The sequence below is a fragment of the Leucoraja erinacea genome, chromosome 1, assembly GCF_028641065.1.
Source record: "Leucoraja erinacea ecotype New England chromosome 1, Leri_hhj_1, whole genome shotgun sequence".
Classification (NCBI taxonomy): Eukaryota; Metazoa; Chordata; class Chondrichthyes; order Rajiformes; family Rajidae; genus Leucoraja; species Leucoraja erinaceus.
This window is the reverse complement of record NC_073377.1, coordinates 71,866,514-71,891,167: the sequence shown is the minus strand read 5'-3', so window position 1 is coordinate 71,891,167 and position 24,654 is coordinate 71,866,514. Positions and strand designations below refer to the sequence as shown.

The 24,654-nt window shown below is 41.8% G+C and overlaps 1 protein-coding gene across 8 annotated transcripts in view; it reads left to right on the top strand.

The window, feature by feature from the left end:
* Window positions 1-24,654, top strand: part of limch1a (LIM and calponin homology domains 1a) — a 341,909-nt gene that overhangs the window by 152,395 nt on the left and 164,860 nt on the right. For all 8 annotated transcript variants that reach the window (XM_055637033.1, XM_055637023.1, XM_055637013.1 and 5 more), the window contains exon 3: window positions 20,804-20,873. In XM_055637033.1, the coding sequence (XP_055493008.1) occupies window positions 20,804-20,873 (70 nt within the window). The remainder of the gene's footprint in view (window positions 1-20,803; window positions 20,874-24,654) is intronic.

The following is a 24,654-nucleotide window of genomic DNA, read 5'->3' as shown; positions in this document are numbered from 1 at the left end:
CAACTCTTCCAAAACTTTAAACATTCATTCATTCAGCAATGGTGCAAAGTGGCTACAGTATGTATCATCTCCAGAATGCACTGCATTTTCTCATCCTAGGTTACAGTGAAAGCACTTCCCAAAGCCACAATGTCTACCATCAAGTACAAGGGCAGCAGGTCATAGAGTGATACAGTGTGGGAACAAGCCCTTCAGCACAACTTTCCCACACTGGTCAACAATGTCCCAGCTACTCTAGTCCCACTGCCTGCGCTTGGTCCATAGCCCTCCAAACCTGTCCTGTCCAAATACCTGTATTGATGCATTTGTAGGTACACAAAAAAGCTGGAGAAACTCAGCGGGTGCAGCAGCATCTATGGAGCGAAGGAAATACACAACGTTTCGGGCCGAAACCCTTCTTCAGACTGATAGGGGGTGGCGGGGAGAAGGCCCCGCCACTCCCCGCCACACCGCGGGCCTTCTCCCCGCCACCCCCTCTTTTTGACGGGTTAAATTCAATGTACTGTTGTGCCTGATCAGATGTCTATGCACCAAAGTAATGTTCTCCTGTTCTAGGAAGCAAGATGCCAACCTTTCATTTTCCAATTAAAAGTTTATAATGATTTTAAACTTACCTTGACCGATGGATACTTCGGGGTTGAAAAGAGCAGACATCTCTTGCTGCACTGGTATCATATAGAGTGAGATGGTGTTTGTGAGCACAGAGCACTGCGTGTTCTGTTGCAAACCTTTGGATTATAAGCATACTTTAATGTGAAGGAATCTGAATCTTTTGTAAGACCTCTCCACCTGCAAGAAATCATTGGAATTTAATATGGAAGCAGAGATTTTCCAACTTAATATTTTTTAACTAACGGGGTTAAAGGTACATTGTGCATAACAAGAAATACATTTAAATTGGGCGGCACAGTGGCACAACGGTAGAGTTACTGCCTTACAGCGCCAGAGACCTGGGTTTGATCCTGACTACGGGTGCTGTCTGTACAGAGTTAGTACGTTAGCCCCATGACCTGCGTGGGTTTTCTCATAAATTGTCTGTTTCCTCCCACACTCCAAACACGTCCATGTTTATAGGTTAATTGACTTGGTCTAACTGTAAATTGTAGGATAGTGTATAATGCCCACTGTCCCACTTGGGAAACCTGAACGGAAACCTCTGGAGAATTTGCGTTCCATCCAAGGTTTCCGTGCGGTTCCCGGAGGTTGCAGGTGGTTGCCGGAGGTTGCAGGTAGTGGAAGCAGGTAGGGAGACTGACAAAAAACCTCTGGGAACCTCCGGGAACCGCACGGAAACCTTGGGTGGGGCGCAAAGTCTCCAGAGGTTTCCGTTCAGGTTTCCCAAGTGGGACAGGGGCATTGTGTATGGGGATCGTTGGTTGGTGCAGACTCGGTGGGCTGAAGGGCCTGTTTCTGCGCTCTTTCTCTAAACTAAACTGAAACTAAATGGAGATCCATCTCTGAGATCTTATTTTAAATATAGCGCATGTTTTTAAATTTATTTTGTCATTTTACAATACTTTAAACAAATAATATAACTGCAACCTCTGAGGATGCATTTAGCATATCCTGGATATTTAGAAGGTACATAACACAGTAAGGCATGAGTGCAGGAAATGGCTTTGAGATAAATCAGCTATGAAGTTATTGAATGGCAGAGGAGGCACGAAGGGCTGAATGGCCGACTCTGCTTTTGTTTCATGTTCGATGAGGTTCCTCATTCATTTTCCTACAAATATGAGAGCAGGCACAACCTGCAGAGAAATAAACAAGGGAAAATAGGACATTAGATTATTATTTTCAGAGCCAGTATGGGCTATGTTGTAATGCTAATAGATAATATTTGGTCACAATGTCTCTGAAACATGATGAACAAATGAAGTAGCAGACAGCCTCCTACATGCATCCTTTAATAGTAACTCACTGGCAAACAGACTTACAAAACTCTAGTACCCTCACATGAAGCCAGTTGCTTCTAGGTTTCTCCATCACCTTCTCCCGCACATCTATCTTCGTAACCCATTAAATGTGCAGCCTGTTATTGCACTTAGCAGGCTCACTGCATAACTGTTCGAAAGATTAAAATTGAAATAATTTAGGATGCATAATAATAAACTGATATTGAATGCAATTAGAATTTATTCTTGGGTTGGAGAAATTCATAATATCCTGAACTTTGCCTTTATGGTTTATGATGTAATTTATTGAATTACCGTTTAGGAGCTCAGCTAGTTTTATATTATCCTTGATTTAATTAGAATCATGACCATGTACATTATTAATAGGATTGCAGGATATGTGTTATATATCACACACTGATATGATAGTAGAAAAGGCTATTAATCTTTGATGTGCAGTATAACTTTTGGGACCGAGTGGTAAATAATAATCATTTCCAAGCTATGTTTATTTTATTTGTTTATGCCATTATTCTCAAATAGTGCCTGGCACAAGTTATAGCTGTGTTAATTTACCTTCAAATTTTGCCTTGTGAGATGGTGCAAAAATAATCTGATGAAGATGTGATTTATAAATATTTTATATCTCAGTCGTCCTCACAGATCTTGAAACTTAAATTGAATTGATAAGGTATGATGTTAGTAAGTATTTTTCCTTCTTCAAAAAGCTGCTGATTCACGGCATTTACTCAGATGGAGTTATTTAATATCAAGAGATACGTGGAGAGAGGAGGATGTGGACCTAAGATGCAGATCATCCACGATTTAATGGAATGGCAGGCTTGTGTGGCCTAATGCTCTGCACATGCCCGATGCTGCTGAGTTGCAGTAATTTGAAGAGCCAAAGTTCATACGAAGGCATTTAGAGGGGAGATATCAACAAATTAAATCTAGGCCCGGGTGGTGCCATATAACAAATAGCATTATAGGCAAAGGCAGAATCTTAGCTTTAATTGTATTCCAAGTAAAATAAGTGGAGGAACTAAAGACACTTCAGAATAAACTGTAATGAAACAATAGTTAAAAATACCCCTTTTAAAACAAAATTCTGACATTATCAGAATGTTTGTTGTTTCCAGACCCAAATTAAAATTAGGGGTTAAGAGCTGCAGAACAACAATTTGATTTAAATATATATAATTTAAAAAGCTATTACCTTTATCACAATAGAGCTGAGGGAAGCGCTGTTTAAAAAGTGAGTCAGCATGCTTCACGTGTGGAGACCTTTAGCTAGAGCTCCATTGGAAAGCTGTGTTAGTTTTCTCTTCCAAACACAGAGGAAGATATAGTCCTTAGATGTGAGCGGCATGGATTCACCAGGACTCTATTGGGGTCAATAGCTTCCATTGTGAAGATGTGTTTCATAAGGGTGGTTTGCGACATGGGCCATGTCAGTCGTTTAAACTAATCAAGGGATTTAAAGTACAGGTAATTGTGCAATTTCCTCTGGTTGGCAAATCCAGAACACAGAAAGATAATCATAAAATTCCTACTCGGTTTTAGGAGTGGAATTAGCGAATTTGGAACCCTGGAATTCTCTCCCAAGAAGGCAATGAATTTTCAGGATCATTGACGATTTTTGCATGTTCTATATCGATTTTAACGTTGGTAAGTACGATTGTAGACAACACCGAGATTGCTGGAGTTGCAGAATGTGAGGAAGGCTGTCAAGATATACAGTGCGATATAGATCAACAACAGAAACCGACAGTGAAATGGCAAATGGAGCTTAATCTGAGCAAGTGGGAGATGTTACACATTGTGAAGTTGAATGTAAGGTGAAGATATATGGTTAATGGCAGACAGTTACCAGCATTGATATGCCGAGGGCTCTTGGGGTTCAAGTCCATAACTCCCTGAAAGTGACAACGCAAATAAATAGAAGGCCTGGGGCAGCACCTGGTGGCAACCCAAGGGCACAACGAACCATCGGCTGTAGAGGGCGGCGTCTTGGTGTAGGAGGCGCTAGTCAGGGGGTCAGTACCTGTGTTGGTATTTAAGGCCGGGCAACTCCCATGTCCGGGGAGGAGTAGGGAGCTGTATTGGAGAGAATAAACACGTCTAGTGCACACAACTCGTGTCCGACTAGTTTTTGGCTGGACTCCTGCGAGTCCCTGCCACAGGCCAGTGATGTGCTTGCCTTCATTGGTCAAGGATTGAGTATGAGATAGGAAGTTATGTTGCAGCTTTATAGAAATGTGATTAGGCTGCATTTGAAGTATTGTGTGCAGTAAAGATGCCATGTGGTATGCTGGTCTTTATTGATCAGGTGTGGAGTCATGATGCAGCTCTATATGACTTTGTTGTGACTACATTTGGACTATTGCGTGCAGTTCTGGTCACCCCATTATATGAATGATGTGGAGGCTCTGGAGGGGGTGCAGGAGGTTTACCGGAAAGCTGCCTGGATGAGGGGATATTATCTACGAGGAAAGGTTGGACAAACTTGAATTGTGTTCTCTGGAATGCAGGAGGTTCAAGGGAGATCTGATGGAAGTTTATAAACTTAGGAGAGGCATAGTTAGGATAGACAGACAGACCTTTTACCAAGGGTAGAAAAGTCAAAGAGCAGAGGGCATAGCTTTAAGGTGAGATTGCCATAATGTAAAGGAGTTATGTGGATATGTTGTTCACACAGAGGGTGATGAGTGTCTGGAACCTTGGTCTCCAACCAAAGGTGATGGTGGAAGCAGATACGGAAGTAGCATCTAAGAGGCTTTTAGATAGACACATGTGTATATATATAGGGAATGGAGGAATATGGATCACATTCTGGAAGATGACATTAGTTCATCTTACAGCAGTGCGGCAGAGACATTATGGGTCGAAAGACCCGTGCTGTACTTTTCTACGCTCTATAGAAATTGGATAGCAATCAAATTGAGAGTGGGATCCTGACATTGCACACATTGCACACATGGCCATTCCCTCTTCTCCCCTTTCCCTTCAAGCTGAAGATACAAAAGGTAGAAAGCACAACCACCAGATTCAGGAAAACCTCTTCCATAATGTTATCAGATTATCGAATGGACTTCTCATATGTTAAGGATAAATTCTCAATCTTCCAATCTACTACATTGTACTCCTTGCACTTTTTTTTATCTGCACTTTCTCTGTAGCTGTAAAAACAATATTCTGCGTGCTGCTTATTTTCACTTTTGCACGATCTGAAGTATTCAGGTACGGTATGATTGGCTTGGATAACACACAGTACAAAGTTTCTCACTCTATCTTGGCACAGGTGACAATAATGAATCAATGGCAATATCATAAGTGGGAAACCCAGGCTACCACAGGGAGGACATGCAAACTAATTTCTCCTTTCTCACTTTGTTTATGCACTTTCAGCCTATAGGTCTTTAAAAGCTCTTTCCCTTTTGGAGAGCAATCTTTATTGTCATTATCTTTATTGTCTTTGGCCTTTGAAGTCTGCCTTCCTGACATTGAAGGGTGAATGTTAATGACCAACATTATATAACCTATAAATGAAAGTATTAAACATTGGAATCATTCAGCAGATCAGGCTATATATGTGGAAAGAGAAACAGTTCATGTGTCAGGTCCAATATCTTTTTTTTCTTTCATAGTTCTGACAAAAGGTCTTCATTTATTTCACCAGCCGCTGCCTGATCTGTTGTGTGTTTCTAAATTTTTTTTAAATTTCAGATTTCCACCATCTGCATTTTTTATGATTTTCATTAGAAGATAAATTATCTTGTCGTGGTCTCGGTCAGTAATGAGAAGGCTGAATGCAATTTAACATTACATTGGCATTTTCATTTTCTAAGGATGTGACATATGAAAAGCTAAACTTGTACAACATGCCATAGGCTTTTGAAATTGCTAACTGCTAACAGCTAGGAGGAATTTCTTTAGTCAGAAGGTGGTGAATCTGTGGAATTCATTGCCACAAAAGTTTGTGGAGGCCAAGTCAATGGAGAGATTTTAAGGTAGAGATTGATAGATTCTTGATAAGTACGGGTATCAGGGGCAATGGGAATAAGGCGGAGGAGAATGGGGTTGAGAGGGAAATATATATCAGCCATGATTGAATGGCGGGGTGGACTTGATGGGCCAAATGGCCTAATTTTGTTCTTACAACTTATGAACATGAATCTTTGGAGGTGATGCAGAAATAACTTTATTTTCCATGTGGCAGGAACATGTGTCATTCATGGCACCGAGTGGTTTTATTTGGTTTTCATACCATGTTTAGTATGCTGATTACTGGCCACTACTAAATTCCACTCCTGTTATTAAATGCAGTTATTGTTTTAAATAGGCTGATAGCTCCAGTAATGAAAGAACAGAACAGTGTTCATTGCTAGCCAGGATATTGCAATTAGCACAGGAGGAAATGAAGCCCTTCAGTGTCAAAATGATGGTGATTAATTCTCAGCACAGAATTCTCACCTTGAGCACATGGTCCATTACAAAAATTAATTAAATTAATTGGTGGTGATCAGCAATCTGGAAATTATTGTTAAGTGTTTTCATCTTGCCAGCTGCAGCAGGATTTCAGATCATTCGTTTTCAGCTAATTTTAAGTGAAACACGGAATGTGATGCTTAGAGAATTACACCAGGATTATCTCTGCACACTGGGTTAGGTACGGTTTAGTGTTTAGAGATACAGCGTGGAAACAGGCCCTTCGGCCCACCGATTCTGCACTGACCAGCGATACCCACACACTAACATTATCCTACACACACTAGGGACAAATTACACTTATACCAAACCAATTAACGTAAAAACCTGTATGTCCTTGGAGTGAGGGAGGAAATTGATGATCTCGGAGAAAAGCCACGCGGTCATGGGGGATCGTACAAACTTTGTACAGGCAGCACCCATAGTAGGGATCGAACTCGGGCCTCCGGTGCTGCAAGCACTGTAAGGCAGCAACTCTATTGCCCTACTGAGTGTGGAAACAGTTGCATAATGATTGTGGCTTGAATAACATCAGAACATTTCATAAATATTATTTTTAATTATTTATAAACTCACAATAATTAATTTTCTTCTTTAATTCAATGAGATGATTTTTATTTCACTTTCTATAAGAATGTAAACAAGTTATTTTAAATCAGTGCCCTTTACTTTCTGGCTTGACATCCATGAGAATCTTTGGATCTAGCGTGGGTGTTCATCCAGTTTGGCACTTAGCAGCAATGACGGTCTTCATTGCTGCCCTTGAAGAAAGCTGCCTATGTATATTTGGCCATTTTTGTGGCATAGATTTCCCCTATGTTGAAAGGACTCACAGTCCAATGTGTTCAATTTATAAATAATTTAAAATAATATTTATGAAATGTTCTGATGTTATTGTCAGGGACCTATAAACATAAAAACATTAAACATACAATTAGTTGAGTCGAGCAGGGTCAAAAGTATTGTATACGAGAGATTTATGACTTAGCACAATGTTTAAATCAGGGGTTGGCAACCTTGTTCTGCATAGGGGCCGGGACGCATGTCTGTGAGCGGATGGTGGGCCACATCTATGACGTGTACACATGGATCCCGCCCCTGATGGCAGGCATCAAATCACGTGTTCACATAGATCCCGCCCCTTCGAGGACGCCACCCAGACTGGCCCCTAGTTACGGGCAAAGATGGTTACGGGCGCTCACGAACATGGCGCATCTATGGACCATTGCCTTGACTCTGTCCTGAAGGCGGTGGCTCAAATACTCACACTCACTCGTCCCCGGCCTATTGACAACCCCAATCCCAACAGAATGTTTAAGAAAGAACTGCAGATGCTGGAAAAATCGAAGGTAGACAAAAATGCTGGATAAACTCAGCGAGTGAGGCAGCATCTATGGAGCGAAGGAATAGGCGACGTTTCGGGTTGAGACCCTTCTTCAGACTGGTCTCAGAGCAGCGTCAGCCACTTCTGAAGAAGGATCATGACCCGAAACGTCGCCTATTCCTTCACTCCATAGATGCTGTCTCACCCGCTCAGTTTCTCCAGCTTTTTTGTCCACCTCCAATCCTGACAGTGAAGCCCAGACAGAGAAGGTGCGCGGCTGTGCCGGTGGCTTTGCGCAGGATGCGGTACAGCCAGAGCTTGGCGCTCCTTGACAGCTCGGCGACTCCGCCATTGCGGCCGCCAGCACAGGCCTTCTTGCGTCACCGTGGCCTCGGGCCCGGGAGGTACCAAAGATGAAGGAAGTAAACAGCCGGATAAATACGGGGGAAAAAATACGCCTGCGGGCCGGGTGATTTCGGGTTACGGGGCCGCATTCGACCTGGGGCCGTAGATTGCCGACCCCTGGTTTAAATATTCAGTTCCATTTCAATCAACCCAGCTTAACATTTTGAATGCTTTTTCTTACAGTGAGATAAGCAGCAATATTGTGTAATAATTCACGGAGTTGAAGCTTACATCTACTTACTATTTGACAAAAGCTTCAGAAGCACAAGCTGGGTATCTCTGGTCCAGGGTTCTGGTGGAAGGGTATTATTCTGGCTCGAGTTCTGTGACCAGTGGAATTCAGCAAGGATCTATCCTGCGACCTCTGTGAAATATATATAAATAACTTGGACACACACAGAGAACGGTTGGTTAGTAATTTTGCACCAAGACACCAACATTTGTGAAATTGTGATTAGTGAGGAAAACTGTCAAAACCAACAACCAGATATAGATCAGTGCCAGAAATGGACAGATTAGTGGCAGGTGGAGTTTAATCTGAGCAAGTGTGAGGTGCTGTACTTTGGGAGATTTAATGCAAAGGAAAAGTATGCAGTTAATGGCAAAACTCTTAACAGCATCGATGTGCAGTGGGATCTTGAAGAAATTCAATAAAAGGAGACCATATTTTGGAAAATTGATCTGATTTGTCAGACAAAACAAACCTTATTTTTTCTAAATGTAGTGTCTCGGTCATTTCTGTGATCCACACCTTCACTGTGGGAACTGTTATCTTTTTCCAGAATTTAAGTCTTTTTCGCAGTTATTAAACTGTAGTCAAGGAAGTGTCTTTGGAATATCGTTAACTTAGGGCAGTTCCCTAATAATAACTAATATTATTAATTTTGAATTAATTTTGAGTGTTTTAGAAATGGTATTGAATATTCCCGTCCAGAAGTTTTGTATTTTGATACAGGATACAAAATAATTTTAGGGTAGCTTCTTGGAAGTGACATTTATCACAGAGAGGGGAGACAGTTGGGAAGATCTTGTTCAATTTGGTCTTTGAGTAGTATAACCTATGCAATATTTTGAATTGTATCAGGCAATGCCTGGAATTTAAAGAACAGTAATGTATGTATAGTAGGCTTTCCTCCCATATATCTTTTGAAATGGGTAAACCCAGCTCGTCCTCCCATGCTCGCCTATAAATCTCAGAAGGTGGAGTATCAATATTGAGAAGAGTGTAATAAATATAAGATATCAACTTACTTGTATCGGCATGTCTATTCAAACAATCGTCTAATCTATCTGGACTCATCATTTCACATAATTTTGGATTTGAAGGTATCTAAAAAAATTGGTGGCATTCAAGTGATATTTCTCCTATAGTCCTTGACTATAGGAGAAATATCACTTGAACGCCAACAATTTTTTGAAAAGAAGAGAGTCCCCTTCTTATGGATGTCTCCCACAGTATTAGTTCCCAGGTTCTTCCATTGAACAAACACCATATCTAAAGTAGACAGTTTAAACAAGGGATTGTTTGCAATAGGAAGAAGGAGAGACATGTTTCTCAATTTAAGACTGAATTTCAACCGTTTCCAGATAAGAATAGTACTATGTATTATCGGATTTTGCTCATACGTTGACTTATTCAAATGTATTGGAGATATGAAGATCGAGCCTATACTAAAAGGCAAACAATCTTCCCTCTCCATTTTTAACCAATTTACTTGTTGACATGTATCGTCCAACCAGAAGGTTATATTTTTAAGGTTAGTTGCCCAGTAGTAAAAAAGAAAATTAGGAAGAGCTAATCCTCCATTTTCTTTGGATTTGCACAAATCTCTTTTGTGTATTCTATGGGTTTTGTAGTCCCAAATAAAGTTAGTGACAAAAGAAACTTTTTAAAAAAAACTTTTAAGGAGATATATCGGTATTGATTGAAATAAATATAAAAGTTGCGGAAGGAAGATCTTTATGGAATTTAATCTACCTATAAGGGAGATAGGAAGTGTGTTTCCAAAATTGAATGTAGGCATATAGTTTAGTGATAAATGGTGGAAAGTTTATTTTAAACAGAGAGGAATACTTTCTAGTCACGTAAATTCCAAGGTATCTAAAACTTTCAGTAACAATTTGGAAAGGAAGTTTCTGGAGTTGAGAAGGGTCTTGTTCTTTTATTGGCATAATTTCACTTTTATTCCAATTTATTCTGTATCCAGAGAAAGAACCAAATGTGTAGAAAATGTGGAATACTAACTTGGGGATTAGTAATGTATAGAAGTACATCATCTGCATATAACACCATTTTAATGGTGGTATATTTGGTATTATATCCATAAATGCCTGAATGGGACCGGATATTCTTGGCAGGAGGCTCTATGGCTAAAACAAATAACATTGGAGAAAGGGCACATCCTTGTTTGTGACGCCTAGATAAATAAAATTTAGGTGAAAGCATTTGATTTGTCAGTATTCTAGCTGTCGGATTAGTGTATAAAAGCTTCACCCATAAAGTAAAGTTTTCTCCCAATTTAAATTTTTCCAACACTGTAAAAAGATAAGACCATTCCACTTGGTCGAAAGCTTTTTCTGCATCTGGAGAAATCATTGTTAGATCTTCATTTGGCATTCTCTGCGAATATATTATGTTAAACAAATTATAAAAACAAATGTCATTTAGGTATAAACCCAGTTTGATCTGGATGTTTTAGTTTACTGATAACCAAGCTTAATCTACGAGCCAAAGTCTTAGCTAGTACCTTCTGATCTGTATTTAAAAGGGCCAATAGGGCCATGTCTTTTAAAGGCCCAATAGGATCCAGGCTCCTCGTGATTTTTATCTTTTTTTGGAATTAATGTAATAGTTGGTTCAGCAAGAGTTTGTGGTAAAGTCTGTTCTTTAAATGTTTGAATATAAAGGGCTTGTTAACGTGGAGAAATTAAATCATTAAATTTTTTATAAAATTCGTTACTAAACCCGTCCGGGCCAGGCGTTTTTCCACTTTTCAATGATTTAATAGTCTCTACAATGTCTTTTGTTGTTATCTCTGCTCCTAATTCATCCCGTTCCTCCTCATTGTGGAATGGAAGATTGCAATTCTCAAGAAAACCTTTCATCTTTGCAGGATCGGCTGTTGTTTTTGATGTGTATAGTGTTTGGTAGAATTGTAAGAATCTTTCATTAATATCTTTAGGCAATGTAAGCAGATCTCCTTTTTCTGATCTAATTTTGTGTATTGTATGGTCATTCTCTAATTTGTGGAGTTGACGTGCTAGTAGCTTGTGTGGTTTATCACCAAATTCAATTTTTTTTTGCTTAGTATAATGAAATACCCTAATTGCAGAGAGAATCTGATTTAATTTAAATTTTAATGCAGCTATATTTTATTATGTTTTGCAATGGTTGGGTCAGCCACGTTTTCTAGGTCTAACTGTTTTATCTGTTTTTATAATTCCAATCGTTCAGTCTTATTTTTCTTGTTTTGAAAAGCTTGCTATGCAATAATATAGCTTCTAACATAGGCTTTAAAAGTTTCCCACAGCAAAGCTGGAGAAATACCGGGGTTGTCGTTTGTCTCAGAAAATGTTTTCATCTGTAGCTTCAAATAGTCACAACAACTTGTTGTATTTGTGGGTTGAATCTCCAAAACGATTGTTTATTATACATTCCTCCAATTTTACTGAAAAAGTGAGAGGACATTGGTCCGAAATAATAATGTTGTGATATTTTGGGTTATAGGTAAAAGGGATAGGTTTTGCATCTACCAGGAAATAGTCAATTAGTGTTTTCATTTTATGAACACCTGAATAAAAAGAGTATTCTCTTCCAGACAGATTGGCAATCCTCCACACGGATAATAGTCTTCCTTCCTGTTTTTGCCAACAAAGTGGATAACCTCACCTTCATCCACATTAAACTGCATCTGCATTAAACTGCATCTGCCATGCATTTGCCCACTCACCCAGCCTATCCAAGTCACCTTGCAGCCTCCTAGCATCCTCCTCACAGCTAATACTGCCCCCCAGCTTAGTGTCATTCGCAAACTTATAGATGTTGCATTCAATTCCCTCGTCCAAATCATTAATATATATTGTAAATAGCTGGGGTCCCAGCACTGAGCCTTGCGGTACCCCACTAGTCACTGCCTGCCATTCTGAAAAGGGCCCGTTTACTCCTACTCTTTGCTTCCTGTTTGCCAGCCAGTTCTCTTTCCACATCAATACTGAACCCCCAATACCGTGTGCTTTAAGTTTGTATACTAATCTCTTATGTGTGACCTTGTCGAAAGCTTTCTGAAACTCAAGATATAACACATCCACTGGTTCTCCCCTATCCACTCTACTAGTTACATCCTCGAAAAATTCTATAAGATTCGTCAGACATGATTTACCTTTCGTAAATCCATGCTGACTTTGTCCAATGATTTCAACACTTTCCAAATGTGCTGCTATCCCATCTTGAATAACTTAATAACAGTAGTGAATGGATCTCCTCCTCCAAACCTCAGATTCAGATTCAATTTTAATTGTCATTGTCAGTGTACAGTACAGAGACAACGAAATGCAACCTGGAGGTTGACTTGCTGCTTCCTCTCGGGGGTGTTCCATAATCGAGTTTGAGGCTTCTTTGGAGCCTTCAATAACTTCTAGTTGATGTTTCCTCTGTGGTTTTGGCGAGCGTCTACTGGGCATTTTAAAAGTACCGGGGTCCCATTCTGATGACGTCACTTACGCGACCGCTGAACATCTGCCGGTGAATATTTTTAACTCTGTCCGGTTTGAATTTTCAGTGGTTTTTCGGTGTTTTAACAGTGCAGAGGTGAATGGCACGTGCCCTAAGCCACCATAGCGCCATCTTTCTAAACAGATGTAAAACTGAGTTGATTTCTGTAGTATAGATATACAAGATTCCAAGACATTGTTTATCCTGTCTATCGGTTTTCCCTTCAGCAATTTTGTCAGGAAATGATAAAATGCCTTTGATCTGAGCGATGATTTCACTTCCATAGATGATGCATGACTTCATGTTTTTATTTCAAATTTCTTGCATCTCACTCTGACAATGGAGGAGGTTCAGAACAGAAAAGTCAGGTTGGGAATGGGAGGGGGAGTTAAAGTGCTGAGCTACTGGGAGATCAGGTAGGTTAAGGCAGACTGAGCTATGGGGTTCAGCAAAACGATCGCTGAGCCTGCGCTTGGTCTCGCCGATATACAGTAGTCGACACCTGGAACAGCGGATACAGTAGATGAGGTTGGAGGAGGTGCAAGTGAACCTCTGCCTCACCTGTCGGGGTCCTTGGATGGAGCCGAGGGGGGAGGTAAAGGGACAGGTGTTGCATCTCCTGCGGTTGCAGGGGAAAGTACCTGGGGAGGGGGTGGTTTGGGTGGGAAGGGACGAGTTGACCAGGGAGTTGCGGAGGGAACGATCTCTGCGGAAAGTAGAAAGGAGTGGAGATGGGAAGAAGTGGCCAGTAGTGGGATCCTGTTGGAGGTGGCGAAAATGTTGGACGATTATATGCTGTGTGCGAGGGTTGATGGGGTGAAAGGTGAGGACAAGGGGGACTGTCCTTGTTACGAATGGGGGGAGGGGGAGCAAGAGCGGAGCTGTGGGATATCGAGGAGACCCTAGCGAGAGGCTCATCTATAGTGGAAGAGGGGGACCCCCATTCCCTAAAGAATGAGGACATCTCCAATGACCTGGTATGGAAACCCTCACCCTGGGCGTAGATGCGGCGTGGACGGAGGAATTGGGAGTAGGGGCCAAAGTCTTTACTGGAAGCAGGTTAGGAAGAAGTATAGTCTAGATAGCTATGGGAGTCAGTGGGTTGTAATAGATGTTGGTCATAGTCTGTCTCCTGTGATGGAGACGGTGAGATCTAGAAACAATAGGGAGATGTACTGTACATGTCATGATGCCAAAAAACAAAGTAATTACGTTGACACATCCTTTGATAAAACTGTCCAGATGCATTTGGCTGATATATATCAAATAATTACCTCCCAGCTGCTGTTGTGACCACCTTCATGATGTTGCAGAGTGTGACTGTCTAATTTCATTACTACATTTGATTTTTAAAATTTCTGTAATCTTTTCGGTAATAGTTTAAAATTGAAGAGCATCCTTGTATAACTATAAAACTCTGATCTTGGATGTGAATGTGTGTGTGTGTATTTATTTGTTTGTGTGCGATCACATCTAATCGAAGAACCGACGTGCTAACAGGTAAATCTTTACATATTCCGGTAGAGATTTATCCCGTGAAATCAAAAATTGTGTTATCTGAAAATGTCATGCATTATTTCTTGAGTTATTTATGAAAATGTTCACAAATCTCAAATAACTTAGAAAATAAACGAGATGGTCTCGCTGATGACGTCACAATGGATCTGACTGCCTGCCTCTGCTCGCGCTGCGAGTGACGTCACTCTTGTTCTGTCTTCTGTACTTCTTTGCTTCTTAACTTTCACTTCTTTAAATTTGTCAGTTAGCGTTTTTAAACTGGTGCTCAGGTCGTGCTGCGCGCTCTGCTGGGCTCCTTGAACTTCTAGAACATGGCGGCGGTCACCGCCGTCAATGCCGTGCGGGTGCGGGGAAGTGCGATGGGAAGTGGCCATGGCGGCCATTACTCCCTCTGGGAGAGGACGTCTATGGAGACCTGCGATTCCTCCGTCGATCGCAGGGACTCGGGGAATAGTGTCGTACTTTCCTCGCTGGTCATCCCGATCCCACCTGGCGATCTCTGGCCCTCTCAGGGGATGACCTCCTCTACGTCCCCTCCGCCCGATTGTCTGTCACGTGGGTGGATGGGCTTCCCCTCGCGGAAGCCACGATCGGCCGTCATTCCGCTGCTTTTGACCGTCCTCAGATCACTCCGGGCCTTGCTCGGGCCCACACCGGCCGCAGCCTTGCTCGGGCCCAGCGCCTGGTGGGGAGGCTACTGCCCTTACCCCTGCCCCCTTCCTCTCTACCGCCTCCCCAGGGCCGAGAAAGAGAGAGTGGGAAGGGGGGTTGGAGGGGGGGGGGGGGGGGGGGCAGAGAGGGGGGCTGGAGGGCGGTGGAGGTGAGGAGGTTGAGGGGGGGGGGGGGGTTTGGGGAGAATATGGGGAGGAGATGGAGGGGAGGAGGAGATTGTAGAGGAGAGGGGGGGGAGGAGGGCCTCGCTCAGGCCCGGAGCCTGGTGGGGAGGCTGCCTGTCCCTGGGTGGTGCTGCCTCTACCCCCTCCTTCTTCTGTGTCCCCCCTCTTTCTGTCCCTCCCTCCCTCTTGCCCCCCCCCCCCCCCCCCCCCCCTCCCTCTCTGTCCCCCCTTCCTCTCTGCTCTATAGGGAGTGGTGAATATTGGGATCTATGGGTGAGTGGTGGAGTATTGCGTTCGGGAACCAGCCCTTCCCTGTGACGCTGCCCGCCCCCCTCAACCCTCAATCTCTCCCCCCCTCCCTCTCTACCCCGCTCTCCCATCCTCTCCACCCCCATCCCCCTCTAAAGCCTTGCCTGCGCAGCTAGGTGGTATGCGTGTTTGGATAGGGCGTGGGAGATTAGCGGGGGGTGGTTAGTGTGTGTGTGCGTGTGGGGGGGAGTGGTTAGTGTGTGTGTGTGTGTGTGTGTGTGTGTGTGTGGGAGGGGGAATGGTTAGTGTGTGTGTGATGCTGTAGGCTGCCCCCCTCCCACGCAACCTTGCGTTGAGGGGACGGGACCTAACGGCTCTAGTAACAATTGAAATTCTAAAAATGTGAAAATCATGTTTTTTACTATTTAGAGGTGCTGATACGTACTAGATGAGTCTGGCAAAGGTTGTGTATAAGTGCTTGATGGCCCCATGCTGATTTGCTCAGGCGTTTGTTTGCTCCTTTTATTATTACTGTGTGTGAAAATCAGAGGTCACACTTTTCATTGTCAGTTAAAGTATCAATGATCAGTATCCATTAGATGACATTATTAGTTATGATTATATATTTAGCCTGAAGAAGGGTCCTGATTCAAAACAACACCTATCCATGTTCTCCAGAGATGCTGCCTGACCTGCTGAATTATTCCAACACTTTGTGTCTTTTTTTGTAAACCAGCAATCGTAGTTCCTTGCTTCAATTTGATACTGGGCTAGCACCCGATGCTGAATCTGTGAATCTTCCATGCCTGTTTCCCGATTGTCACTAATTGACCTGGTATTGATTGTAAAGTGATTTAAAATGTGCAAAACGACATTTATGCACAGAATCATACACAGTCAGAGCTGCTTTCTTGGCTAAAGCCTTTTCAAAATAGTTTCTATTGTTAACAGAATTAATAAGATCTGTAGACTCAGAACGATAAACATTTTTCTCCATTTTCTTTGATGTCTTTGGAAGACAGTAATAAGTATAATGCAATTCAGTTTAAGGAATTATAACCAATGGAATAGCTATTCCTCAGATTATAGACACAAAATGCTGGAGTAACTCAGCAGGACAGGCAGCATTTCTGGAGATCAGGAATGGGTGACGTTTCGGGTCGAGACCCTTCTTAGAGATGCTGCCTGGCCCACAGAATAGATAGATTGTTACATATCCAAAAAACAGGAGACGAATGAACCAAGACAATGTAAGAATCTACACATTACTGCACAATCTTATTTTATGCAAATAATTACATCATCTATCTCTGCCCTTCTTTTCATTGGCTTAAAACCAATCACCCGAGTGCTTTCCCTTCCTTCCTGGTCCTGATCCCAGGGGGCCGGTTGGCATTACCTCATCATCTTTGTCCTAAGAAAGGATTTTGTTCACAGTTCTGCCTTAGTTTTTGTAAGTTATAACCAGTTCAGGCCAGTGGCTGGACACAGGTTACCCGAGTTCACAGACTGTTCTTTGTCCAGGGGGTGCTCAAGTTACTTCAGTTTACCGACTGTTCTTTTCAAGGAGCCAGCAGTTTCTAACACATTCAGCAATTCCCTACATTCTCCGACAGGCATGAACTAATAGTGCACACCCCTCTCCAGGTCAAGGAGATATAGAAAAGCTCATTCTCGGCAACCCACTCATTAGTTTCCAATGGGGATGGGGAACGAATGGCTAAAGGAGCAAGTGGTAGGTAAGGTATAAGGTAGCAAGCGGTAAGATCATGAGCACAGTTTCATTACCCCTTGAGCCACACAATGTACACTGGGATCTATGTTTAGAGTTGTGAGTGGGGTGGGGGCAATGGAGTGGCTCATTTAGATGGGTGTGGTGCTGTGGCAACAACCAGTGAGGGTCTTCAAAGGGGAATTGGACAGGCACTTCAGATCAGACCAGACTGTTTGCTGCAATATTTGCCACTGCGGGAATCTGCAGACTAGATATCGAAGATGTCACTAAGACCATCTATTTTAATCTCATTAAAGATGCCTGGCCCTGTTCCTCCCTACACTGATCTGCTGCTGAAATTCTTATCCATGCTTTTGTTTCCTCCAGCCTTAACTATTCCATTGCACAACTTGCTGACCTACCATCCTCCACCTTTTGTAAACTTAAGAAATCAAAGTTGCAGTCAGTTTCATTTTCCCATTATCTTTGCGCTTATTACAAATGAAAAATTTCCATCATCATATTCAAATACCTCATGGTCTTACACATTCCTACTGTTACCTCCTCCAGTCCCACAGCTGGTTACCTTTTCTGAGCAATGGTGCTCCTCCAATTCTCACCCCTTGTATATTCCTCATTCTATTTGCCTCATTGTTGGTAAATGTGCATTTGGTTGCAATGTGAATTCTGGAAATCTGTGTTAAAACTGTTAGACATTCTATCTCCAATTCTCCTTAAAACGTTTCTTTAAATCTACCTCTTTGATCATACACATGTGATTTCATCTACTTCTCCTTGCATGGCATGAAGCACCTTAGGATATTTTACTACAGTAAATGAAATAAGCCGTGTTTATATTGAGTTGAAGGAAATATCTGCTCAACCAGAAATAGAAATATGTTATTGGGGAGTAGCAACTGTTTTCACAGAGAATGAAGAAAGATAAAAATTGGTGCTATTTGCCTAAATGCCCAAATTAATGTTTAGAGATATAGAGTGGAAACAGACTCTTCGGGCCACCAAGTCCGCGCCAACGATAGCATGTACACTAGTTCTGTGTTATCCCACTTTTGCAACCTGTACACTTGGGACAATTTACATAAGCCAATTAACCTACAAACTTGCATGTCTTTGAAATGTGGGAGGAAACAAGAGCACCTGGAGAAAACCCACAAGGTCACAGGGAGAACGTACAAACTCTGCACAGACAGCAGCTGTAGCCAGGATCGAACAGGATCTATGGTGCTGTGAGGCAACAGTTCTACCACTGCACTACTGTGCTGCTCTGAATCTTGATAATGTTGGTAAAGGATAGTATATAAAGAAGGCAAAGGAGAGACTTCTGGTGCAAACTAGTAGTGACTGAGCAAAATAGTGGTTCATGATCAAATAAAGCATTTGCTCAGATGTTAGAACATCTAAATATTAGAACAGAGATGCTGAAGGAGGTTTATGTCATTTTTGCTGCTGCCAAAAAATATATATACATATTTAAAGTGCCTTTCATATTCCTTTCATGGCATTTCCAAATTGCTGTATACCCAAGAAGTTCTTGAAGTGTAATTGATGTTGCAATATAAGTAAGTGCAACTAGTACAGATTGACCCAAAAGAACATTAGCTTAAAGGTGGACTGTGGGGTAGGACAGACAACTTAAGAGTATTAACAACAATGGTGATGGTGAAGATGAAAAAAGAGGCAGTCAATAATGTTCGCAGCCACAGAGGAAGTTATGCATAACTGTGACCAATACGGCCTTAGTTCCATTGTTAATCATACATAGCTCCCATCTCCTTTGAGACCTTTTTGAATTCACAGTTATTTTGAGTGCAAGAAAACTGGTGGAATACTTCAGTAATGCTCCTTCAAGGACAGCAAATGAAAAGGATTCATTCCATCTTCATATTCTTCCCTTTTACTCTCATTACATCAGCCTGATTTTTTTAGCTGACTACATTTGAAAAATGCATGACCTGAAACCCATAAAACCAAAGAAACCCAGTGGAAAATGTTAATGCAATCTGGAACTAAAGAAAACAAAAGTAGAAGATGTGTTTACAATTTGATTTAATAACCAGACAGTTGATGTGCCAGGCAATGAGTTCGGGATGATTTTCATTTACATAATTTATCCTTTTAATATAAATAGAGTAATGGAGAAAGCATATATTCCCAAAATAGTTGTGATATATTTGTATCCTTTATTTGCTAATACTGACAATTTTAATACAATAGATTTTTTTCTAACAAAAATAGATTGCAGATGGCATACTGGGGCAACGTGTTGTGTATTAATATGTCACTCTCCAGCCTTGTGTTTAAGTTACAAAGCATTTAGATCTTCTAATGCTACAGATTTGTTGCCAGAATCTGCGTGAAACTAGCTTATTGGGTCCTGACATTTTGAGCGAGTGGAATTTCCTCCCGGCACTGATGCACAATGAATGAACTATAGAAGCAGTTGGCTATATGACCATCAAAAAGATAGGTTTCATAGTAAAATGGTACCACTCATAATACACTGTACTGCGATTCAAACTCAATTATCATCATTGGGCTGACAATTCCATTGCGCTTTCTGATCATTAAGCCATATTGTGTACTGTCAGAGGTCAGGAAGCAGTGCGAATGAGTTTGAATCCTCACGGAAAAGGTCTTGCCTTCCCTTCACATTCCACCAAAATGTGAAAACCCAAAGTAAATATTTGCTCACATCTGAAGAACAAAGTACTCCATGAAAGGTGTCAGTCTGTAACGTAGTTTGGCATCAAACAATAAATAATTCTGGCTTTAATGCAGACAGAACGAAGATGAATGTATTCTAATGGAAATGTCTGAGAATGACTTCTATGAGACTAATTTGTGTTTTGTTATAATTTTTAAACTATAATTATATTGAACTGCTGGTTGCTTGAGAATGTCTGAGAATGACTTCTATGAGACTAATTTGTGTTTTGTTATAATTTTTAAACTATAATTATATTGAACTGCTGGTTGCTTCTCCACAAATTAATGTAACATTAAGAATGAGTTAATTACAGCCAGTTCTAAATTTAGATGCCGATTAGGTATCAATACCATATACTCACATTATTTTTAACTTTGTTTACAAAACATTTTACTATTTACTATACTACAAATCATGTGCCATAAAGTTAGTGTAAGGCATGAAATTAGTCTAAGCTGCCTCGTTGCATTTATTGCTAGATCTGTTGCATGTAAATTACCAATTCTTTCCAAAGCTCTGGTTTCTTGCTTCTCTTGGGCAGTAGTTCTTGTTAATATTCTAAAGTCCCCGTTACAGTGCAATAATATGAAGTGTCAGCTGTATTTACATGAGGTATGCATGGATTTTGTGTACAATAATTAGGAGCTATTTCTTTTGGAGCTCTACAAAAATTGGTTAACCCAATTGCCTTGACTGTAGTCTTTTGACATCAGTATTGTAGAAGGCTAAAATGTTTTTGAAATTGTTACCTGTTTCAATTATTCATTTCGAACCAGCAACTGATAAATCATTTGTCAACTGCAGTTGAGCTTTCTGATGGAGAGGTTGACTTAACCCAATGACCAGGCAAAAGCCTAATTCAATTTTCTTAAGCCAAAGATTTTTCAGGCTATTAAATTTTAGGTCTTTTTATTCTTTCTTCTTTTTACTCATAGGTTATTAAATGCTATAAAGCCTGGGGCTGTGAAGAAGATCAACCGTTTGCCAACTCCCATTGCAGGACTGGTGAGTTTTAGGTTCTTCGTAATTTCACTTGAAGCTTAAAAGTTCAGAGAACGTTTTACATTATGAATTGTCTAGTTTTTGAAATCAGAGAAAAGTGGTTTTATTCTGTGGCAGAAATAATGGTAGTACTGCCTTGTGTTGCAGTACTTTGTAGTTGATTGAACAATCTGTGCTAATAGTATTGACAGTGAGGAGAGAAGACATCTAAAATATTATACTGAAACATAGAAACATAGAAATCAGGTGCAGGAGTTGGCCATTCGGCCCTTCGAGCCTGCACCGCCATTCAATATGATCATGGCTGATCATCCAACTCAGTATCCCGTACCTGCCTTCTCTCCATACCCCCTGATCCCTTTAGCCACAAGGGCCACATCTAACTCCCTCTTAAATATAGCCAATGAACTGGCCTCAACTACCCGCTGTGGCAGAGAGTTCCAGAGATTCACCACTCTCTGTGTGAAAAAAGTTTTTCTTATCTCGGTTTTAAAGATTTCCCCCTTATCCTTAAACTGTGACCCCTTGTCCTGACTTCCCCAACATCGGGAACAACCTTCCTGCATCTAGCCTGTCCAACCCCTTAAGAATTTTGTAAGTTTCTATAAGATCCCCTCTCAATCTCCTAAATTCTAGAGAGTATAATAATAATAATAATAATAATAATAATAATAATAATAATAATAATAATGTTTATTTATATAGCACATTTATAGTCAATTTTCATTGACCCCAAAGTGCTTTACATAATTTAAAAATCAGTTCCATACAAAGCATAAAGATGGGTTAACAAAATAATAAAATGCATAAACAGGACACAACATGTAACATAAACATCCACCACAGCATTCATCACTGTGGTGGAAGGCACAAAAAATTTTGGCTGTCCAGGATCGGTCTTTCCTCACCGGAGACCGCGGCTTCAAGATTGTGTAGGCCGCAGGCCGGCGGTTGAGATTTAAAGTCCCCGCTGCAGCCAGAAGCACCGTAGACTGCAGGGCCGGCGGTCGAAGCTCCCCTCCAGGGGTGATGGTAAGTCCATGCCGGGCCCGCGGTAGAAGTTATCCGCGGGCCGGCAATGGTGGCTTCTTCTTCCCCCGGGTCCCCCACGAGGGATCCCGGGCTGTAGACGCCGCAGCAGCTGGAACTCTGCAGACCGCGCTTCAGGCTGCGACTTCAGGCTGCCGGCTGCCCCGGGCCAGTGAAACGGAGCACTCCCCTCCGGCGAGCCCCAGCGAGGGCTCACCCGCTCCATGCCGAGTTCACGCTGCGCCTGCCGCTGAAGCCCCGGGCACGTCTCCGGGAAAGACCTCGCCGATCCTTGATGGTAGGCCACGGGGGAGGCGACCTGGAAAAAGTCGCCTCTCCATGGAGGAGGCGACCAAAGCGGTTTCCCCCTTACACCACCCACACCACCCCCCACACAAAACACAAAAAACCCCACAATACACACTTTAAAACATACTAAAAATAAAAAATAAAATTGAAAGGCTGACGCGCTACTGCCATGGCTGCCGCTAGAACAGCGCCCCCTTCACCTTGTATAAACCAAGTCTATCCCGTCTTTCTTCATAAGACAGTCCTGTTCTCCCAGGAATCAGTCTGGTGAACCTTCTCTGCACTCCCTCTATGGTAATAATGTCCTTCCTCAGATTTGGAGACCAAAACTATACGCAATACTCCAGGTGTGGTCTCACCAAGACCCTGTACAACTGCAGTAGAACCTCCCTGCTCCTATACTCAAATCCTTTTGCTATGAAAGCTAACATACCATTTGCTTTCTTCACTGCCAGCTGCACCTGCATGCCTACTTTCAATGACTGGTGTACCATGACACCCAGGTCTCGCTGCATCTCCCTTTTCCTAATCGGCCACCATTTAGATAATAGTCTGCTTTCCTGTTTTTGCCACCAAAATGGATAACCTCACATTTATCCACATTATACTGCATCTGCAAAACATTTGCCAACTCACCCAGCCTATCCAAGTCACCTTGCAGACTCATAGCATCCTCCTCACAGCTAACACTGCCCCCCAGCTTAATGTCATCCGCAAACTTGGAGATATTGCCTTCAATTCCCCCATCCAGAGCATTAATATATATTGTAAATAGCTGGGGTCCCAGCACTGAGCCTTGCGGTACCCCACTAGTCACTGCCTGCCATTGTGAAAAGGACCCGTTTACTCCTACTCTTTGCTTCCTGTTTGCCAGACAGTTCTCTATCCACATCAATACTGAAAACACAATGCCGTGTGCTTTAAGTTTGTATACTAATCTCTTATGTGGGACCTTGTCGAAAGCCTTCTGGAAGTCTAGATACACCACATCCACTGGTTCTCCCCATCCACGCTACTAGTTACATCCTCGAAAAATTCTATAAGATTCGTCAGACATGATTTACCTTTCGTAAATCCATGCTGACTTTGTCCAATGATTTCACCACTTTCCAAATGTGCTGCTATCCCATCTTTAATAACTGACTCTAGCAGTTTCCCCACTACCGATGTTAGACTAACTGGTCCGTAATTCCCCGTTTTCTCTCTCCCTCTCTTCTTAAAAAGTGGGGTTACGTTTGCTACCCGCCAATCCTCAGGAACTACTCCAGAATCTAAGAGTTCTGAAAGATTATTACTACTGCATCCACTATTTCTGGAGCTACTTCCTTAAGTACTCTGGGATGCAGCCTATCTGGCCCTGGGGATTTATCGGCATTTAATCCATTCAATTTGCCCAACACCACTTCCCGACTAACCTGGATTTCACTCAATTCCTCCAACTCCTTTGACCCACGGTCCCCTGCTATTTCCGGCAGATTATTGTCTTCCTTAGTGAAGTACCAAAGTAGTTATTCAATTGGTCCGCCATATCCTTGTTCCCCATGATCAACTCACCTGTTTCTGACTGCAAGGGGCCTACATTTGTTTTAACTAATCTCTTTCTTTTCACATATCTATAAAAACTTTTGCAGTCAGTTTTTATGTTCCCTGCCAGTTTTCTTTCATAATCTATTTTTCCTTTCCTAATTAAGCCCTTTGTCCTCCTCTGCTGGTCTCTGAATTTCTCCCAGTCCTCTGGTATGCTGCTTTTTCTGGCTAATTTGTACGCATCATCCTTCGCTTTGATACTATCCCTGATTTCCCTTGTTATCCACGGATGCACTACCTTCCCTGATTTATTCTTTTGCCAAACTGGGATGAACAATTTTTGTAGTTCATCCATGCAGTCTTTAAATGTCTTCCATTGCATATCCACCGTCAACCCTTTTAGAATTAATTGCCAGTCAATCTTGGCCAATTCACGTCTCATACCCTCAAAGTTACCTTTCTTTAAGTTCAGAACCATTGTTTCTGAATTAACAATGTCACTCTCCATCCTAATGAAGAACTCAACCATATTATGGTCACTCTTGCCCAAGGGGGCACGTACAACAAGACTGCTAATTAACCCTTCCTCAATACCCAGTCTAAAACAGCCTGCTCTGAAGTGACAGCCAAGGCCACGAGGCTGGCAGGTGCAGTTTCACTTCAATAGATTTTCCAAAGAACAGAACAGCATTGTTTCACTGTCACACTGGGCTGCAAGCAGAATTCACGCAAATAATTCCTGTCAGTTTGAACATTGCCATCACCTGACCTCGATGCAGAAGGAAGCCAAAGGTGAGCGTGCGTGAACATAACATCCTTTTTTTATCCTAAATCTAATTTTGGCAGGAAATGGAGTTGAAGCCCTGGAGAAAATGATAGGAACTTTTCATTATTTAAGTGTACTAGTTTAACTGTCCAA